Below are 16,978 nucleotides of genomic sequence, written 5' to 3'. Positions count from 1 at the left end.
CACCTCGCTATGGCCATCCCCACACCTCCACTACTCGCCTTTAAACAGCCACCCAACCTCAAACAGACCATCGTTCGCAGCAAATTACCTAGCTTTCAAGAGAACAGCGTCCACGACACCACATAACCCTGCCACGGTAACCTCTGCAAGACATGCCAGATCATCGACACAGATACCACCATCACACGAGAGGACACCACCCACCAGGTGCATGGTTCATACTCCTGTGACTCGGCCAACGTTGTCTACCTCATACTTTGCAGGAAAGAATGCCCCAGAGCATGGTACATTGGCGAGATCATGCAGACGCTGCGACAACGGATGAACGGACACCGCGCAACAATCGCCAAACAGGAGGGTTCCCTCCCAGTCGGGGAACACTTCAGCAGTCATGGACATTCATCCACCGACCTTCGGGTAAGCGTTCTCCAAGGCGGCCTTCGAGACACACGACAACGCAAAATCGTCGAGCAGAAATTGATAGCCAAGTTCCGCACCCATGAGGACGGCCTCAACCGGGATCTTGGGTTCATGTCACGCTACACGTTACCCCACCAGCGAACAAATGTTATCTGTTTTTAATATAACGGGTCAGTTGCTGTCTTTTCTATGTTTCTACCTCTCTATCTCTGTTTTTTTTTGTTTGTTGTTTTTTTTGGTGATTTGTATATTCTGAAAACTTGCAGGTAACACCTGTCTGTCTGCACACTGATTGCCTTGGCAACGGGCAGTTGAAAAAACTGTCTGTAATCACCAAGCATTGTTCTGTGAATTATAAATGCGATTTCATTTCGAGGATTTCATTTCGACATCGTTCACCTGAGGAAGGAGGAAGCCTCCGAAAGCTTGTGAATTTAAAATAAAATTGCTGGACTATAACTTGGTGTTGTAAAATTGTTTACAATTAAATACTGGGACAGAGGATTGAATTTGGAACATTGACATTCAGGACCACAGGGTGAGAGTTGGAAAGTAGTCCCATTACACTCAAGTCTCACCCTGAGCCAAGCCCAAAGTGAAGCACCAAGCAGTGGCTGTGGCATGTCTCCCCACAGAAAGGATGGACATTCAGAAGTGGAAGGTCACGTCTGCAGGCCCTAGAGCTTTTTGGCAACAGGCGACAGGAGCACTAGTGGCAATCTGGAAGGAGACTGGGTGATGTTTATTCAAAAGAAATTGGGCCAGAATTTGTGCAGAGCGGCGTGGCGACGCTCGCTGCAGCTCCTCCGAATTAAATTAACGAATGTACCGACTGCGGGCTCTGTGGCATCGACTTGCTTGATTTTGAACTTTTTAAAAATTGTTTTTTGTCAACCCAGCCTCGGAGCAGCGTAAGTTGATGCGTGTAAAAGTCTGTGCGAATAGAAGACATGCCCACAAAATCTGTCAGGAAGAGAAGTCATGCCCACAGGCAGGCAAGCAGACTTCATTCGTTTAAAGTTTGTATTCTGGAAGTCATTGTAAATAAAAATGTTAAATTTTTTAAATAAAAAGCCAAAGAAATAATTGAGTTAAATTAAAGAGACAGAAGGGAAAAGTTTAAAAACATTTTTTAATTTTTAATTTTTTTAATTACCAAAAACCATTAAAATAGGGAGTAATATGAGACTCCACATTTAAAAAATTTAATTTTTAGTTGTTTGGCAGTCATTAAGACTAACCGCGCTTTAAAACTTAGTTTAGACCTGGTATTTTCAAGCATACCTTTCGGTGGCATAATTAGTTACTTTCTAGCTGGGCGGATGAGCAAGTTTGTGATTTCAATGATTGCAGCATGCGATGGCCCTTCAATTCACATCTGTCAAATTGCTGGCGGACCAATAGGAGCAAGTTCACAATTTCCGTGTTTTAGTGCGCACGTGCAAACGCGGGAACTTGCTCCTTCGATTCGCCATTAAAACGGAGAGTGCTGTTAAGCTCCTCCGTTATTTCCGGAGCAAGTTCTGCACCAGTGATGTGTTCTGAGGGTTCAAGAAAGGGTGACCAAGATGGTCTTGGGGCTTTAAATTCTGAGGAGAGCCTCACAGAATTAACTTCCTTTTTAATTACAAAGATTAAGAAAGACGTGACCAAGTGTAGAGAGGAATAGGTAATATAAATCCAAATAGGTTATTTAACACAGACTGAGAGAGAAATTAGTGGACATAAGTATAAATTAACAATACTCAAAAGCCAGTCTTCATATTTCTATGAATAGTAAACTTCCAGTAAAAACAGTTGATGCAATGTTGATTTGAAACCTTTTCAAAAATAACATGGCTGATGATCTGCTCAAGAATGGGATCAAGAATTGTCAGGATAAGTACAGATAAATCAACAGCTTGTATTTATATAGTGTCTTTATTGTAGAAAATATCCCAAGGAGAGATGAGAAAAAATAAAGATAAAACGAATAAATAACTGTTGCTTAGCCCAGGTGAGAGAGAGTTAGGAGAGGTGACCAGAAAATATAGCGATAACCGAATACTGCAAGAACACAGTTGATCCTGAGCTGTTAGGATATGATATAACAACAGCCACATCGCCACCAGGTCTACAATTGAGCATGCTATAGGGCTGCTTGAGATGCGCTTTAGGTGCCTTGGTCGTTCTGGGGGAACGCTTCAATACACCAGACATAGTGGGACGCATTATAGTCGTGTGTTGTGCCCTCAACACGGCACGACAAAGAGGGGTGCTGCTTGAGGCCCTATCCACATCTGCCACCCACATTGAGGAGGAGGAGGAACCCATGGGCAAAGCAGCGGCTCACCTGGCTGCTGGTGAGGCCAGGGAGTCACTGATATGTGAACTGTTCTCCTAACATCAGACAGTGTGAAGAGTCAAGCCTCAGACCACATGGAAAGAGCAGCGTCCACAGGCCACCCACCCCTCCCTGCACAAAACAGTCCTGCAACTGTAAAGTGATCCACCCGGTGGCACCAAGTGTCGCTGTTTATGGTGAACCTCATGAAAGGGCCCTATCACAAGAGCCAGTCAAGAATGGCCAAGACGTGGCAGTAGTGGTGACAATCATAATATTTAATGTGATTTTAACAAAATCACATTAAATATAAATGAAAAACATGAGCATCTGTCCATCACCCTTGTGCATCTCCTTCGTGCTTACAAAACCTTTGCCTTTCTCTTGTGGCTGCTTCTACGTGGTGCGTCCCCTGTGGCTGCAGCAGAGGTAGTGGCAGGTTGTTCATGTTCATGCTTAGGTGCTTTGGGCCTAAGCCCACTGGGTTTTGCAGCCCGTGAGGGCCCCTCCGAAGACTGCTCCACCTGCACCTGTGAGGGGGCAGACTCGGCTACCTGGAGAGGAGGCAGCATTGCGGGTACTGGTTGAGAGGGGGGCAACGGGTGAGACGTGGGAGTGCTTTGAGTGGCGTCCCCACTTCAATCTCCCCTTTCGCCATCATCCCTCCCTTGGGCCAGGGCTATATCACTCCTAGCACCGTGCTGGACAACAGTTTGGAGGACATGTGTGATGCCTTGTCAGGCCAGTGCTAGTGTATCCATCTGCCTGTTTAAGGCAGCAGAATGCTGTTCACCCTGAGTCCGAACTGCCATTGTCAGTGTCTGAATGGACTCATTTGTGAGCCATGCTTGAAGCTTAATGGAGGTTAGCCTTCTCTCCATTGCAGACATTCCCGCTCTTACCTGTGACACTATCTCAGAGATTCCCTCCTGTACCTATGCCACCATTCCACTCCTGCAGGAGTTGGACTCCTCCATCCTCTGCGCTATTGTGGAGAGTGTGTGTGGCACCTATTCCAGTACCTTGCTGCTGTCCCTCGATCATTCTCATTTGAAAGAATGACCCCAGGGTTCCGCATCTGCGTCCAGCTGATTAGAGCCTGGAGAGGAGTGCTCCCACCGATGCGGTCTCTCCGCAGCTGCCCCTACCACCAGTGTCGGCTCGTGCTCACGTGTATGGTAACTCACTAGGTGCCAACCCAACTAACTGAGGACTAGAACCCTCCAAGGTGTGAGTACCTGCGCTGGCGGATGGCTGGCTAAGATGTGACGGTGCACCCTCAGAGGCCGGGAGGTCCTCTGAGGAATCGCCCTCTGCCGTTAAACCGGTCGCTGAAGGCCCTGTAAGAGAACAGGAAGCAATGTTAAGCATCATCACAGATGTGTCATGTTGCGATGAGCAAGGCATTTTGACATCAATTCATACTGTGTATGATGAATGTTGAAGTTGTGTCACCAGACGTTTGTAGGGTGCCAGTCTCTGCGTCCCCAACGGACAGGCACTCGAGGGTTCGGCTGAGCTCCAGCGCCTCCTGCTCCACCTCTGTGAGGACGACCATTTGTTGTGGCCCCCCTCCGGTCCTCGCCCTCACCCTATAAATTTTGCGCTCTCTTCGAGAAGGGGAGAAAGAACAGACATGTGAGTGAGTGATGGTGAAGTGGCCAACCGATAAATGCATTGGTTTATGAGGCTGACCGTGAGAGATACATCAGAGGGTGAGTATGAGACAGAGCCATGTCATTGAATGTGGATTGGGTTGAGTGGTGGAGGTGAGGAAGTGCAGGTAAGTTGAGGATGAGCCTTAAGTGGGTGTGAAGAGTGATGTGATAGTGCAGTGTTGGCAGTGCAGAATTAGTTGGGGTGTGGGGGCGGTGATGTGGAAGGCAGAATGTAGGAGAATCAGTAAGTGATGGAAGGTGTCATCGACAGTGCTATCAATAACCTGCTCACCGATGCTCAGTTTGGGTTCCGCAAGGACCACTCGGCTCCAGACCTCATTACAGCCTTGGTCCAAACATGGACAAAAGAGCTGAATTCCAGAAGTGAGGTGAGAGTGACTGGCCATGACATCAAGGCAGCATTTGACCGAATGTGGCACCAAGGAGCCCTAGTAAAATTGACGTTAATGGGAATTGGGAGAAAACTCTCCAGTGGCTGGAGTCATACCTAGCGCAAAAGAAGATGGTAGTGGTTGTTGGAGACGAATCATCTCAGCCCCAGGATATTGCTGCAAGAGTTCCTCAGGGCAGTGTCCCAGGCCCAACCATCTTCATCAGTGACCTTCCCTCCTTCATAAAGTAAGAAATGGGGAAGTTCGCTGATGATTGCACAGTGTTCCGTTCCATTCGCAACCCCTCTGATAATGAAGCAGTCCGTACCCGCATGCAGCAAGACCTGGACAACATCCAGGCTTGGGCTGTTAAGTGGCAAGTAACATTCGCGCCAGACAAATGCCAGGTAATGACCGTCTCTAACAAGAGAGAGTCTAACCATCTCCCCTTGACATTCAATGGCATTACCATTGCCGAATCCCTCACCATCAACGTCCTGGGGGTCACCATTGACCAGAAACTTAACTGGACCAGCCACGTAAATACTGTGGCTACAAGAGCAAGTCAGAGGCTGGGTATTCTGCGGTGAGTGGCTCACCTCCTGACTCCCCAAAGCCTTTCCACCATCTACAAGGCACAAGTCAGGAGTGTGATGAAATATTCTCCACTTGCCTGGATGAGTGCAGCTCCAACAACACTCAAGAAGCTCGACACCATCCAGGACAAAGCAGCCTGCTTGATTGGCACCCCATCCACCACCCTAAACATTCCCTCCCTTCACCATGGACGCACTGTTGCTGCAGTGTGTACCATCCACAGGATGCACTGCAGCAACTCGCCAAGGCTTCTTCGACAGCACCGCCCAAACCTGCGACCTCTGCTACCTAGAAGGACAAGGGCAGCAGACACATGGGAACAATACCACCTGCACGTTCCCCTCCAAGTCACACACCGTCCTGACTTGGAAGTATATCGCATTCCTTCATCGTCGCTGGGTCAAAATCCTGAAACTCCCTACCTAACAGCACTGTGGGAGAACCTTCACCACAAGGACTGCAGCGGTTCAAGAAGGTGGCTCACCACCACCTTCTCAAGGGCAATTAGGGATGGGCAATAAATGCTGGCTTTGCCAGTGATGCTCACGTCCCATGAACGAATGAAAAAAAAAGTAAGTGTACTCACTTTTGCTGACCTAATTAGGTCATTGAACCGCTTCCTGCACTGGATCTACGTGCGCGAGATGTTGCTGCTGCTGGTGACCTCCTCTGCCACCTCGAGCCAGGCCTTCTCGGTGGCAGAGGCAGGTCGATTCCTCCTGTCCGCCAGGTAAATCGCATCCCTCCCCCTCCTCACCCCATCCAGTACCACCTGGAGTGAGGCATCATTGAACCTTGGAGCTGCCTTGCCCCTTTGCTGCTCCATTGTGGTGTGTGGGTGTTTGCTCCAGGAAAAACCATTGGAGCAATGGCCCTGTAAATAGAGCCGCTCCAGCTGTCCGCCTGTGATGCGGGTGCGCAGTCCGCCCACTGCGCAGCTTTCGGACGGCAAACCCAGAAGCCACGTTAAGTGGCACCAATTGAATTGCGATCACGTGGGAAACGGACATTTTTTATTGGTCAAGTTACCTGCGCGCCCGTTCACCCCCCCGCCCCTCCCCCCGCTGCTGCCCTCCCGCCTCCACTCTAATATCGGGGCCATAGACTTTTTCTCAGCGGACCTCAGATGAATACACTTTTTAAAAAGATTTTTTTTTAAATTAATAAAAATATTTGCCTTGCTTGGTGCCATTTTATGTTTGAACGGGCACTGTTAGACACATGATTAAACAAAATCATTACGTTGGCCTCTGAACGATGTCTGCGACATGCACTTGCTTGCTTTTGCTGCAGTGATTGTTGAAAGTGGTTCCCATGAGAGTATTTTATTGGCCTACTGCAGAGACTACAATCGTCGTGTGATTCTATTCCAGAGATTCTTTATTGGTTTTGAAGTGAGAAACCATTTTGCAGTTCAGCAATCCCAGATACATTGTGGTTAAATCTGAAATTTGACCATACAAGTGCACCCACAGAATTGTGAACATTTATTTGACTAGAATGTGCTCTATGCTTTTTTTAATGAAAAATAAGCTAGCTCTGTATTTTAATTGAACCTTTCAGCAGATTTTATGTATTCTATTCTTTATAACTTTTCATGACTACATTTAGTGTTTTAATTGTGAAACTCCCTCATGATGTTGTGAAGTGTTTATTTTTAATATACGATATGACAGAGATTGGAGAGAGACTTCAGAAACTCCATAGCTCCATCTACTGGCCAGAGCTCACAACTACATTGTTAAAGGCAACTGTTTACATACAAAATTCCCATTCTGAATGTTTACATAGGCAATTTTAATGTCAAATATTGACATTGAAGCATGACCCAAAATTGTGACAACAGGAAGTGCATGCATATAAAAGATTTTTTAATAATGTATAGATTTAAATATTACCAACAATTATACTGGTTATTTCTTTATCAGGTATGTAACCCTACCTTTGTGAACATACGAACAGGAGTAGGCAATTCAGCCCCTCGAGCCTGCTCCGCCATTTGATAAGATCATGGCTAATCTGTGATCTAACTCCATATACCTACCTTTGGCCCATATCCCTTAATACCTTTGGTTGCCAAAAAGCTGTCTATCTCAGATTTAAAATTAGCAATTGAGCTAGCATCAATTGACGTTTGCGGAAGAGAGTTCCAAACTTCTACCACCCTTTGTGTAGAAGTGTTTTCTAATCTCACTCCTGAAAGGTCTGGCTCTAATTTTTAGACTGTGGCCCCTACTCCTAAAATCCCCAACCAGCGGAAACCATTTCTCTCTATCCACCCTATCTGTTCCCCTTAATATCTTATAAACTTCGATCAGATCACCCCGTAACTTTTTAAACTCTAGAGAATACAACCCCAATTTGTGTAATCTCTCCTCTTAATTTAACCCTTGAAGTCCGGGTATCATTCTAGTAAACCTACACTGCACTCCCTCCAAGGCCAATATGTCCTTCCGAAGGTGCGGTGCCCAGAACTGCTCACAGTACTCCAGGTGCGGTCTAAACAGGGTTTTGTATAGCTGCAACATAACTCCTGCCCCCTTGTACTCTAGTCTTCTAGATATAAAGGCCAGCATTCCATTAGCCTTCTTGATTATTTTCTGCACCTGTTCATGACACTTCAATGATCTATGTACCTGAACCCCTAAGTCCCTTTGGACATCCACTGTTTTTAACTTTTTACCATTTAGAAAGTACCCTGTTCTATATCCTTTTTGGTCCAATGTGGATTACCTCACATTTGCCTACATTGTAAAGTGTTTCATTCCTTTGCAGCCTTTGTTGCTGGTTGTAAAGTTATTCCACATTTATTAGTCTTTTAGCAATGGTGCTGGTTTGCCAGACCTTTATACTGACTCTTCTCTAACATCAAATTTGTAAAGACATCTGGCTTCACTTGACTTGTAATTAGTGTACAGTAAAAGTATTCTGTGAAAACTAATATTTTAAAGGTAATTACAGAGAATTTGGAGATATATTATGCCGTTCAGTCCACATGAATTCAGAGCTTCGTGATGAATAAGGGAAACCTTGAGATTGCTCAGTAAAGGATGCTAGCTTTAATTTAACCCACTCCATTAGACACTGATGATCTAATACTTTTTGGCTGCACTCAAGCCCTATTTTCAGTGCAATATTTACTTCTAGTCTCACTGTCACAAGGTCAAAAGTGAGTTCTAGCATATCTCTTAATTCCACAAAGCTGGGGTGAAAACTTGGGCCTTTAGTTATTCTCTTTGTTGTCACTGAGTTTTGAAAAGGTTCGATCGGATCCAATACATGAGACTTTGAGCTGAATTTTACATTTACCTTTCACTCTACATTCCCTGCAGTGCTGGTTAGCTTCATTGCTTTTTAAACTTCTGTTGCTGGAATGCAATGCTTTTAATCATTTTGTTTATAGAGATACTGTGGTGACGTTGTGCAGAATGAATGTAGACCTCCTTATTCAGGCATTCTTGTGACATCAGTGAATTCTACCAAAATTTAAAGGGAAACTCTTAAGCTCTGAACAACTTCTGTGTTATATACAGAACACTTCTTTAATATCTACATTGTGATTCCCAGCACTATTACTTGTTTATTGTTTCACCTATACAAGGGTGGGGGGGGGGGGGAGCTTTAAAGGCAATGTTTTGCATTTACTGCTTTTGTAAATTTTCGGCAGTAACTTCCGTGCGGGTTTTCTCAACCATCTGCTGCGACTTCGGCGAAAGATCAGCAGAAACCCCGGAGAAATGGTGTAAACAGCCATTTATGCCATTTCCCCGGGGTTTCCGACGATCTTCCATCAAAGTTCTGGCAGGAGATCGGAGAAACCCTGTGGAAACTGCTACATTTTGTCACTACATCTAATATGCACCTGATGGCTGAAAGAAACTCTGAATATATATTCTTAAATAGATTTTGAATGTGTACCTATATGCATAATAACTTTTATAAATTTTGAATGTAAATTTTTTAGAACTCAATAAAAGTTGTTTAAAATATAGATTTAATTGAGGATTAAATGGCAAATGTTTTTAATGGTTATCCTGCACATTCAACTGAAAGAAGGAAAAGTACTGATACGGATTCCTGTGTGACTTCAGACTGCAGCACCGAATGTGTTAGTCTGGTAACAAACAATTGCCAACAACCTCTGTACAGTTATCAGTGCCTCTTCTCACTAAGTGGGAATTGTCTACTTTGGAACTTTTCTCTTACTGTTTTAGCGAAAGGTTGAATGTAAATTGAATTTCTATCCATATTGCTGTTGTAGCCACCTCTGCAACAGCCATTGTATCATCTTTAGAGAAAATGATTCAAAATGTCCCATAGCCATCCCTCAATTGAAAGAAAAGTCCGAAGGAGACTGCCAATCCCTCTTCATTAGCCTAATGTCAGGAGGATGGAAGCTAGTCTTTCCACAGAAAATTTCTGTTAATTTATACCAATGCTGCTACCCATTGGGCAGCTGAGTGGACCGGAATGCACTTAAAGCGAGTTCCTTGCTCAAGGGGATTTTTTGACTGGAGATTCAAATCTCTGGATGAAATCCTAACACCTATCCACAAAGGGTAAGTGATTAGTCAAAGCTAGAAGTTCCAGAAATTACAGTGTGGTTACATGGAGAAAAGCATGTGGGAGCAAGACCATTTCAACCTGGCATTTTAATACTGCATTGGCCAAGCATTGTACATATGGAATGGGAGGGGTGGCACAAGGAACAATGGGAATGGCTTCAGCAGAAGAGTTTTGAACCTGATGCAACTAGATTTCATTGGTTGAGCAGTGCACTGATGGATGATCGAGGCTGCCTCAAAAGAAGGAAACACGGTGATCAGAACCAGATACAGACATTTCACAGCATCTGGGGAAATTATTTTAAAATTCATGCTTTGGGGACAGAAAATCATACTGTCACTGACCACAAGTGAAAATTACAGGCTATGCCATCATTACAAATCACTTGCACAAATTTGCAGAGTATACCAAACTGGGAGGGGCAATGGAATCAGAGGAGGCAGGGGAGAAATGGCAAATTGACTTGGATAAATGGGCAGAACAATGGCAGATGAAAATTAATGTTGAGATAAAGGTGAAGTACTGTGCATAGGAAGGAAAAATAGGTGACGCATGTACTCCATGAATGGCATTGAAATCACAAAGGATATTGAAAGAGATGGCATCTTAGTAGACTCTGTGTTCAGCAAGTCAGAGTTTATTGCATATTGTTGACTGGTTGAGCTCTCATTTCCAGCTTCTTCACTGCAATATGGAATAAGCTGCTGAGTTCTCAAATCAAACATTACTTATTGACTAAACTAAGGCAAAACTGCCAGTATTGTTGAAAAATTTGAAATCATTCGTAACTAGAGGAGAAGGATTTTAGTAGTGGTTTAAATTGTCTAGACTGAAACCAGCTCAGGGCCGCCAATTTTTCTGCTGGATTGAGCAATTTGACTAAAGTTGGACAACGCCTGCAGCCTCAAGGATGTGCCTTATGAAAAATGAATAGCTGTTTGGGTACAGTTTGCTCTGCTTGAGTCTGCTGAAAGATGAGGAACATGGAAGCTAACTAAACAATACACTGACCATCCCCTGCTCAGGTTGGAGAGGGAGAGGGCAGAAGAGGAAGGAAGAGTATATGAGAAAGAAATCATCCTTTGTACTTCAGGTAGCAGCAACACTTTGCTTCGTCGCTGTTATTTTAAATCTTAATGTTTGCAGAAATATTTTTTAATTTTCTGTTCTCTATTAGAGAAATAATATTTTCTAATCTTTTAAAAAAACACTGCTAGTGCAAAGTAAACAAGACAAACCTTCATTCTACAGAAACAATACACCATTTTCGAAAAACTGTCCTTTGACGTCCCTTTTACACAGCATTACGGCTGGTAGCTGTTTTCACCAGTATCTCCAGAGACAGCAGCAAACTGTGGCAAATAATACTGAAGCTGGGGAAGGGAAAGGAAGAGAGAAGCTTTCATCTCTTTAAAATGGCTTAGCTTGTAGGCAAGCATTGTGGTTTTTTGCTTGTTGGTCTGTGTGGACAATTGAACTGTAACTTTCAAAGAACTGTACATGCACAAGCTCCTGCATACACAGTTATTTGTCAGTTGCCCTACAGCTGAAGGACCTGTCCTACATTGTAACAGGGGCTGATTCCCTAGCACTGGCATTCTTGGCCTATATTGCAGAACTGCTTCTTGAAGTATACATCTTTGTCCCTTATGCATCTTCGAGCACTTCATTCTTGTGATATCTTTACATGGTGACAGATCATGATTTTACACAGGATTTATCAAACTACTTCATGAGCTGATGATTTGTCTTACTAGTGCACAGATTCCTAGTTTTTAATGACTATTCTAGTCCATTTATAGCTGAAATCAATGGTATCTAAGATGTAGGCCGTGGGCTCCTTTTGATCCGGCACACACTACTCCTGCCAGTTGTTGTGCTTGTGGTCAAAGTCAACTCCAGCTGTTTAAAGTCCAGAGTCTGGCAGGCTGGAAAAGGTTGCTTGATGGTTGGCTGATGTTGACCAATCAGGGAGCAGCCTATATCAGCCCTCCAGGCCAGTGAATTTTAAACAACAACAATGACAACAACAACTTGCATTTATATAGTGCCTTTAACGTCGTAAAATGTCCCAAAGCACTTCACAAGAGCATTATCAAACAAAATTTCACACCGAGCCACATAAGGAGGTATTAGGACAGGTCACCAAATGCTTGGTCAAAGTGGTAGTTTTTAAGGAGCTCCTTAAAGGAGGAGAGAGAAGTAGCAAGGTGGAGAGGTTTAGGAGGGAATTCCAGAACTTCGGGCATAGGCAGCTGAAGGCATGGCCACCAATGGTGGAGCGATTAAAATTGGGGATGCGCAAGAGGCAAGAATTGGAGAAGTGCAGAGACCTCGGAGCGTTGTAGGGCTGGAATGGTGACAGAGATAGGGAGGGGCAAGGCCATGGAGGAATTTGAAAACGAGGATGAGAATTTTAAAATCGAGGCGTTTCTGGACCGGGAGCAAATGTTGGACAGTGAGCACGGGAGTGATGAGAGAATGGGACTTGGTACAAGTCAGGATACAGGCAGCAGGGTTTTGGATGAGCTCATATTTATGGAGGGTGCAAGATGGGAGGCCAGCCAGGAGATCATTGGAATAGTCCAGTCAGGAGGTAACAAAGGCATGGATGAGGGTTTCAGCAGCAGATGAGCTGAGGTGGGGGTGGAGACGGGCGATGTTACAGAGGTGGAAGTAGGCGGTCTTGGTGATGGAGTGGATTTGTGGTTGGAAACTCACCTCGTTCGAATAGGATGCCAAAGTTGTGAACTGTCTGATTCAGCCTCAGACAGTGGCTAGGGAACGGAGTTTGCGGCGGGCACCAAAGACAATAGCTTCGGTCTTCCCAATATTTGGTTGGAGGAAATTTTTGTTCATCCAGTACTGGATGTCGGACAAGCAGTGTGACAAATCAGAGGCAGCGGAGGGGTCGAGGGGAGGTGGTTGTGTGGTAGAGTTGGCTGTCGTCAGTGTACATGTGGAATCTGACGTGTTTTCGGATGATTTCGCCGAGGGGCAGCATGTAGATGAGAAATTGGGGGTGGGGTGTGGGGGGCGCCAAGGATAGATCCTTGGGGGACTCCAGAGGTAACTGTGCGGGAGTGCGAAGAGAAGCCATTGCAGGTGATTCTGTAGCTACGACTGGATAGATAAGAATGGAATCAGACGAACGCAGTCCAACCAAGCTGGACAACGGAGGAGAGGCATTGGAAGGGGGTTGGTGTGGTCAACCGTGTCAAAGGCTGCAGACAGGTTGAGAAGGATGAGGAGGGAAAGTTTACCACGGTCACAGTCACATAGGATGTCATTTGTGACTTTGAGAGGGGCCGTTTCAGTACTGTGGCAGGGACGGAAACCTGATTGGAAGGATTCAAACATGGAGTTGTGGGAAAGGTGGGCACGGATTTGGGAGGCGACAATACGTTCGAGGACCTTGGAGAGGAAAGGGAAGTTGGAGATGGGTGGTAGTTTGCAAGGACAGAAGGGTGAAGTGTGGGTATTTTGAGGAGGGGGTGATGACAGCAGATTTGAAGGGGAGGGGGACAATGCCTGAGGAGAGGGAACTGTTAACAATATAAGCTAACACGCGGGCCAGGAAAGGAAGTTGGGAGGTCAGTAGTTTAGTGGGAATGGGGTAGAGGGAGCAGAATGTGGGTCTCATGGTCAAGATGAGCTCGAAGAGGGCACGAGGGGAAATAGGAGAGAAACTAGGGCAGGGGGGAACCTTAGGGGAAATTTGGCTTGATGGGCTGGAGGAAGGGAGGGAAGTGGCAGAGGCAGCTGAACTGATGGTCTGATGGATGAGCTGAAGCATTTCCTGCCACTGCCTATGTCCAGAGGAAAATACCTTTTGAAGGGGGAATTATATTTTTGAATATAATCTTTAGAAAAAGGTACTGTAATCTAAAAAGGGAATAGAAAAGCAGAGGTACTGTCCGCCGAAAAGTGGGAGAAAGAAGCGGAGGAAAGAGAAGGAGGAAGAAAAGAGTGGGAGAGGAGCAAGGGCTAGGTGGAAAGGAGGATTGGGGTACCTCTATATGTCTTTTTTTTGATCTATGGGTTTGTACTTTTGTGTATGGAGGCGGGCATTATTGCTTATTCAAATGTGGTGCATTTACTGGCTTGGACTCGTGTATCCAGCCCCCTCCCATCTATAACAGCTCGATAGTTTTCAGGTGCCTGCCTGATCATACATGATCAGATTTATTGAATTCAGTTGGTCAGCTTGCCATGGTTGAATTTGACATTACTCTGTCTGCTGTTTTCTCACAGGCAATAATCAGTTTATTTAATGGATTAATGACTCTGCTAAAATAGTGGACAGAGGAATGTCATTCGAGTGCATTGTGTTTGTTTGCTAGTATACCCCTTCTCTCTCACCGCTTGCCCTTATCCCTCTAGTTTCAGTGTTATTTGTCATAGGATGCTGCTGTCTCTGGGAATACTGGTGAAAGCCACCATCAGTGGCAATGCTGCAAATTGAAGGGATTGAACCTCTATATCTCAGTTGCTTGTGACACTATATAAATGAAACATGGATTTCAGGCATTGGTTGGTACAGCCCTTCATGTCGTGCCACATCTTCTCGGCTGGGTTTAAACTTGGAGACTGGGAAGGCTATTACAGAACATTTGAGTAATTGTTTCTTTATAAAATCCGTCATATGCAATGAAAAACATTTCAGTTATTGTCGTGCTGGAATGTGACTGCATTCTTGACGGCCTGTTTGCAGATGGAACTTGGGGTTTGTAAATTTCTCTTGTAGATACCCTTCTGTTTACCAGCCATCAGTAAAGTGGTTTCTGAACTGACCTGTCCTCCTTCACGACAGGAATTTTTTTCTCTGACATCCTGTATTAAGCAGATACTGGTCACAGTCACATGGTGATCAGCAGATTTTTGTTTAATTCATATGACGGATTTTGTACATATTTTACGATAAACACAAGTTTCTGTGGTTTTTGGCAATCGCAAGTGGCTTCCTGTAAATCATTCAACCATCCAAATGCTTCTCATGCAGCATGTCTCTCTATCTGGCCAATTTCACCACTTTCCCACAACCTGGGTTACTGACAGATCTGTCTGTCTTTTTCCCTTGTTAATCATGCAATGCATCATTTAATCAGTTTCAAGTCATACTTTGGAATCACCCAGACTTATTCAAAACTGACGTGACCGGCCACTTCTACCGCTGAATGAAGTCATTTTCAGTGTACTTCAAATCACAGCTGGCTGCTATTACATGCTGAAATAGCCCTTGATTGGTTTGCTTTGACATGTGTGCATGATGGCAATGCTCAACGAAGGGGAAAAAATTGCAGGGCTACGGGAAAGGGCAGGGGAATGGGACTAACTGGATTGCTCTTACAAAGAGCCGGAACAGGCTTGATGGGCTGAATGGCCTCCAACTGTGCTGTAGCCATTCTTTGATTTTGAATTCATGTTGACAGAATACTGACGCAAGATTGCATTTTTGGCAACGTTTTGAAAGCAGTATGAATTGTGTGAATTGTTAGGATTTTAAACCTCAGTACCCAAATACATTCTGTATGGTGTATTCTATATAATACTGTTTAGATAAAAGTCCTGCAAAGCATGCACAGTGTTGCTGGAGGTGTGGTTTTTATATTAAATGTTTGACTGAGTTTTCTGACCACACTGGGTGTAGTTGTGCCAACGCATTTGTAGCTCACCGTAAATGTGTTTGCACTTCAAGCTGAGTTAGAAACAGATGAGGGAAGGGCAAGAGAAATACAGGAACTTTATAAAGAGGTAGAAATTCATAATTTTTGCAAATTCTTAAAATAAATGTTTTGATGAGAAAAAAAAGTGGATAACTTTCTGATGAATGAACCCATTAGTTTTGATTCATCCTCTTTTTTTATTATTTTTGTTTCTATCAGGGATTTGCGATTCAATAAAATCAAAGCTATCCCATCTGGAGCCTTCAGACGTTTGAAGCACCTCAATACACTGTAAGTGCCTTTTTCACATCTTTTCTCTCATCAGTTTCTTTCAACGAGTGATGATAAAGGCAGTTGAACTCCACTTCTGTGTCACTTTGGGTTACCTATTGGCAGCCACAACATAGATTTATTGGCGAGCGCCTTTAAAGTGAGTTGGGAAACCATTCCATTGCAATAACAGTCAGCCAAATGTAAATATAGGGACCCAAAGTAATGTTGCCATTGCTATTTTCCAGTACAGTGTCTGTATCTGTATGGTGCAACAATGTCTGAACAAAAAGTCTTAATAATAGTTATGAATTGGCATAGATTTATAAAGCACAACATTCAGTTTTTGATATCTAGTTAACAGGCATGATAGTTAAATTTGTGCAGATATGACTCAAATTCAGCGTGCTGTTTAATTCTTACCCTTACAGTCGGTACTAGGCATAATTATTTCACAAAAATTAACCACATAATGGTATATCAGTACAACTCACTACTTTATTTCCCTGAATTTGATTTTAGTAATTATTCCCTTGAAAGTTCAGCTGTTGGTTTTTTAGTGGTGGCACTCTGCTTCTTGATTCAGAAGGTTGTGAATTCAACCCCACTCCAGGATTTGCGCATATAAATCTACACTTCAGTGCAGTACAGAAGAATGCCGCATTGTTCGAGAGGCTGTAAATTGGATTGGATGAAACTGAGGCCCCGTCTGCCTGTTCAGCTACCACCACCAAAACGGGTTAACTGGTCATTTATCTCATTGCTGTTTGTGAGATCTTGCTATGTGCAAACTGGCTGTTGTTTGCCTTCTTAATAATAACAGTGACTACAGAAGGCATATGGAATACTTTCCTTTATTAGCTGAGGCATAGAATAAAAGAGTAGGGAGGTTATGCTAGAACTGTATAAAACACTGGTTAGGCCACAGCTTGAGTACTGTATACAGTTCTGGTCACCACATTATAGGAAGGATGTAATTACACTAGAGAGGATACAGAAGAGATTTATGAGAACGTTGCCGGGATTGGAGAGTTTTAGCTATGAGGAAAGATTGGATAGGCTGGGGTTGTTCTTTTTGGAACAGAG

At 44.1% G+C, this 16,978-nt stretch overlaps 1 protein-coding gene across 2 annotated transcripts in view; it reads left to right on the top strand.

Annotated features, from left to right (window-relative positions):
* LOC137321677 (peroxidasin homolog) overlaps window positions 1-16,978 on the top strand; it is a 245,329-nt gene that overhangs the window by 67,759 nt on the left and 160,592 nt on the right. For both annotated transcript variants that reach the window (XM_067984201.1, XM_067984200.1), the window contains exon 2: window positions 15,842-15,913. In XM_067984201.1, the coding sequence (XP_067840302.1) occupies window positions 15,842-15,913 (72 nt within the window). The remainder of the gene's footprint in view (window positions 1-15,841; window positions 15,914-16,978) is intronic.

This window comes from Heptranchias perlo, chromosome 5 (genome assembly GCF_035084215.1).
Source record: "Heptranchias perlo isolate sHepPer1 chromosome 5, sHepPer1.hap1, whole genome shotgun sequence".
NCBI lineage: Eukaryota > Metazoa > Chordata > Chondrichthyes > Hexanchiformes > Hexanchidae > Heptranchias > Heptranchias perlo.
The sequence above is the reverse complement of the archived record's forward strand: the minus strand, read 5'-3'. Positions and strand labels throughout refer to the sequence as shown.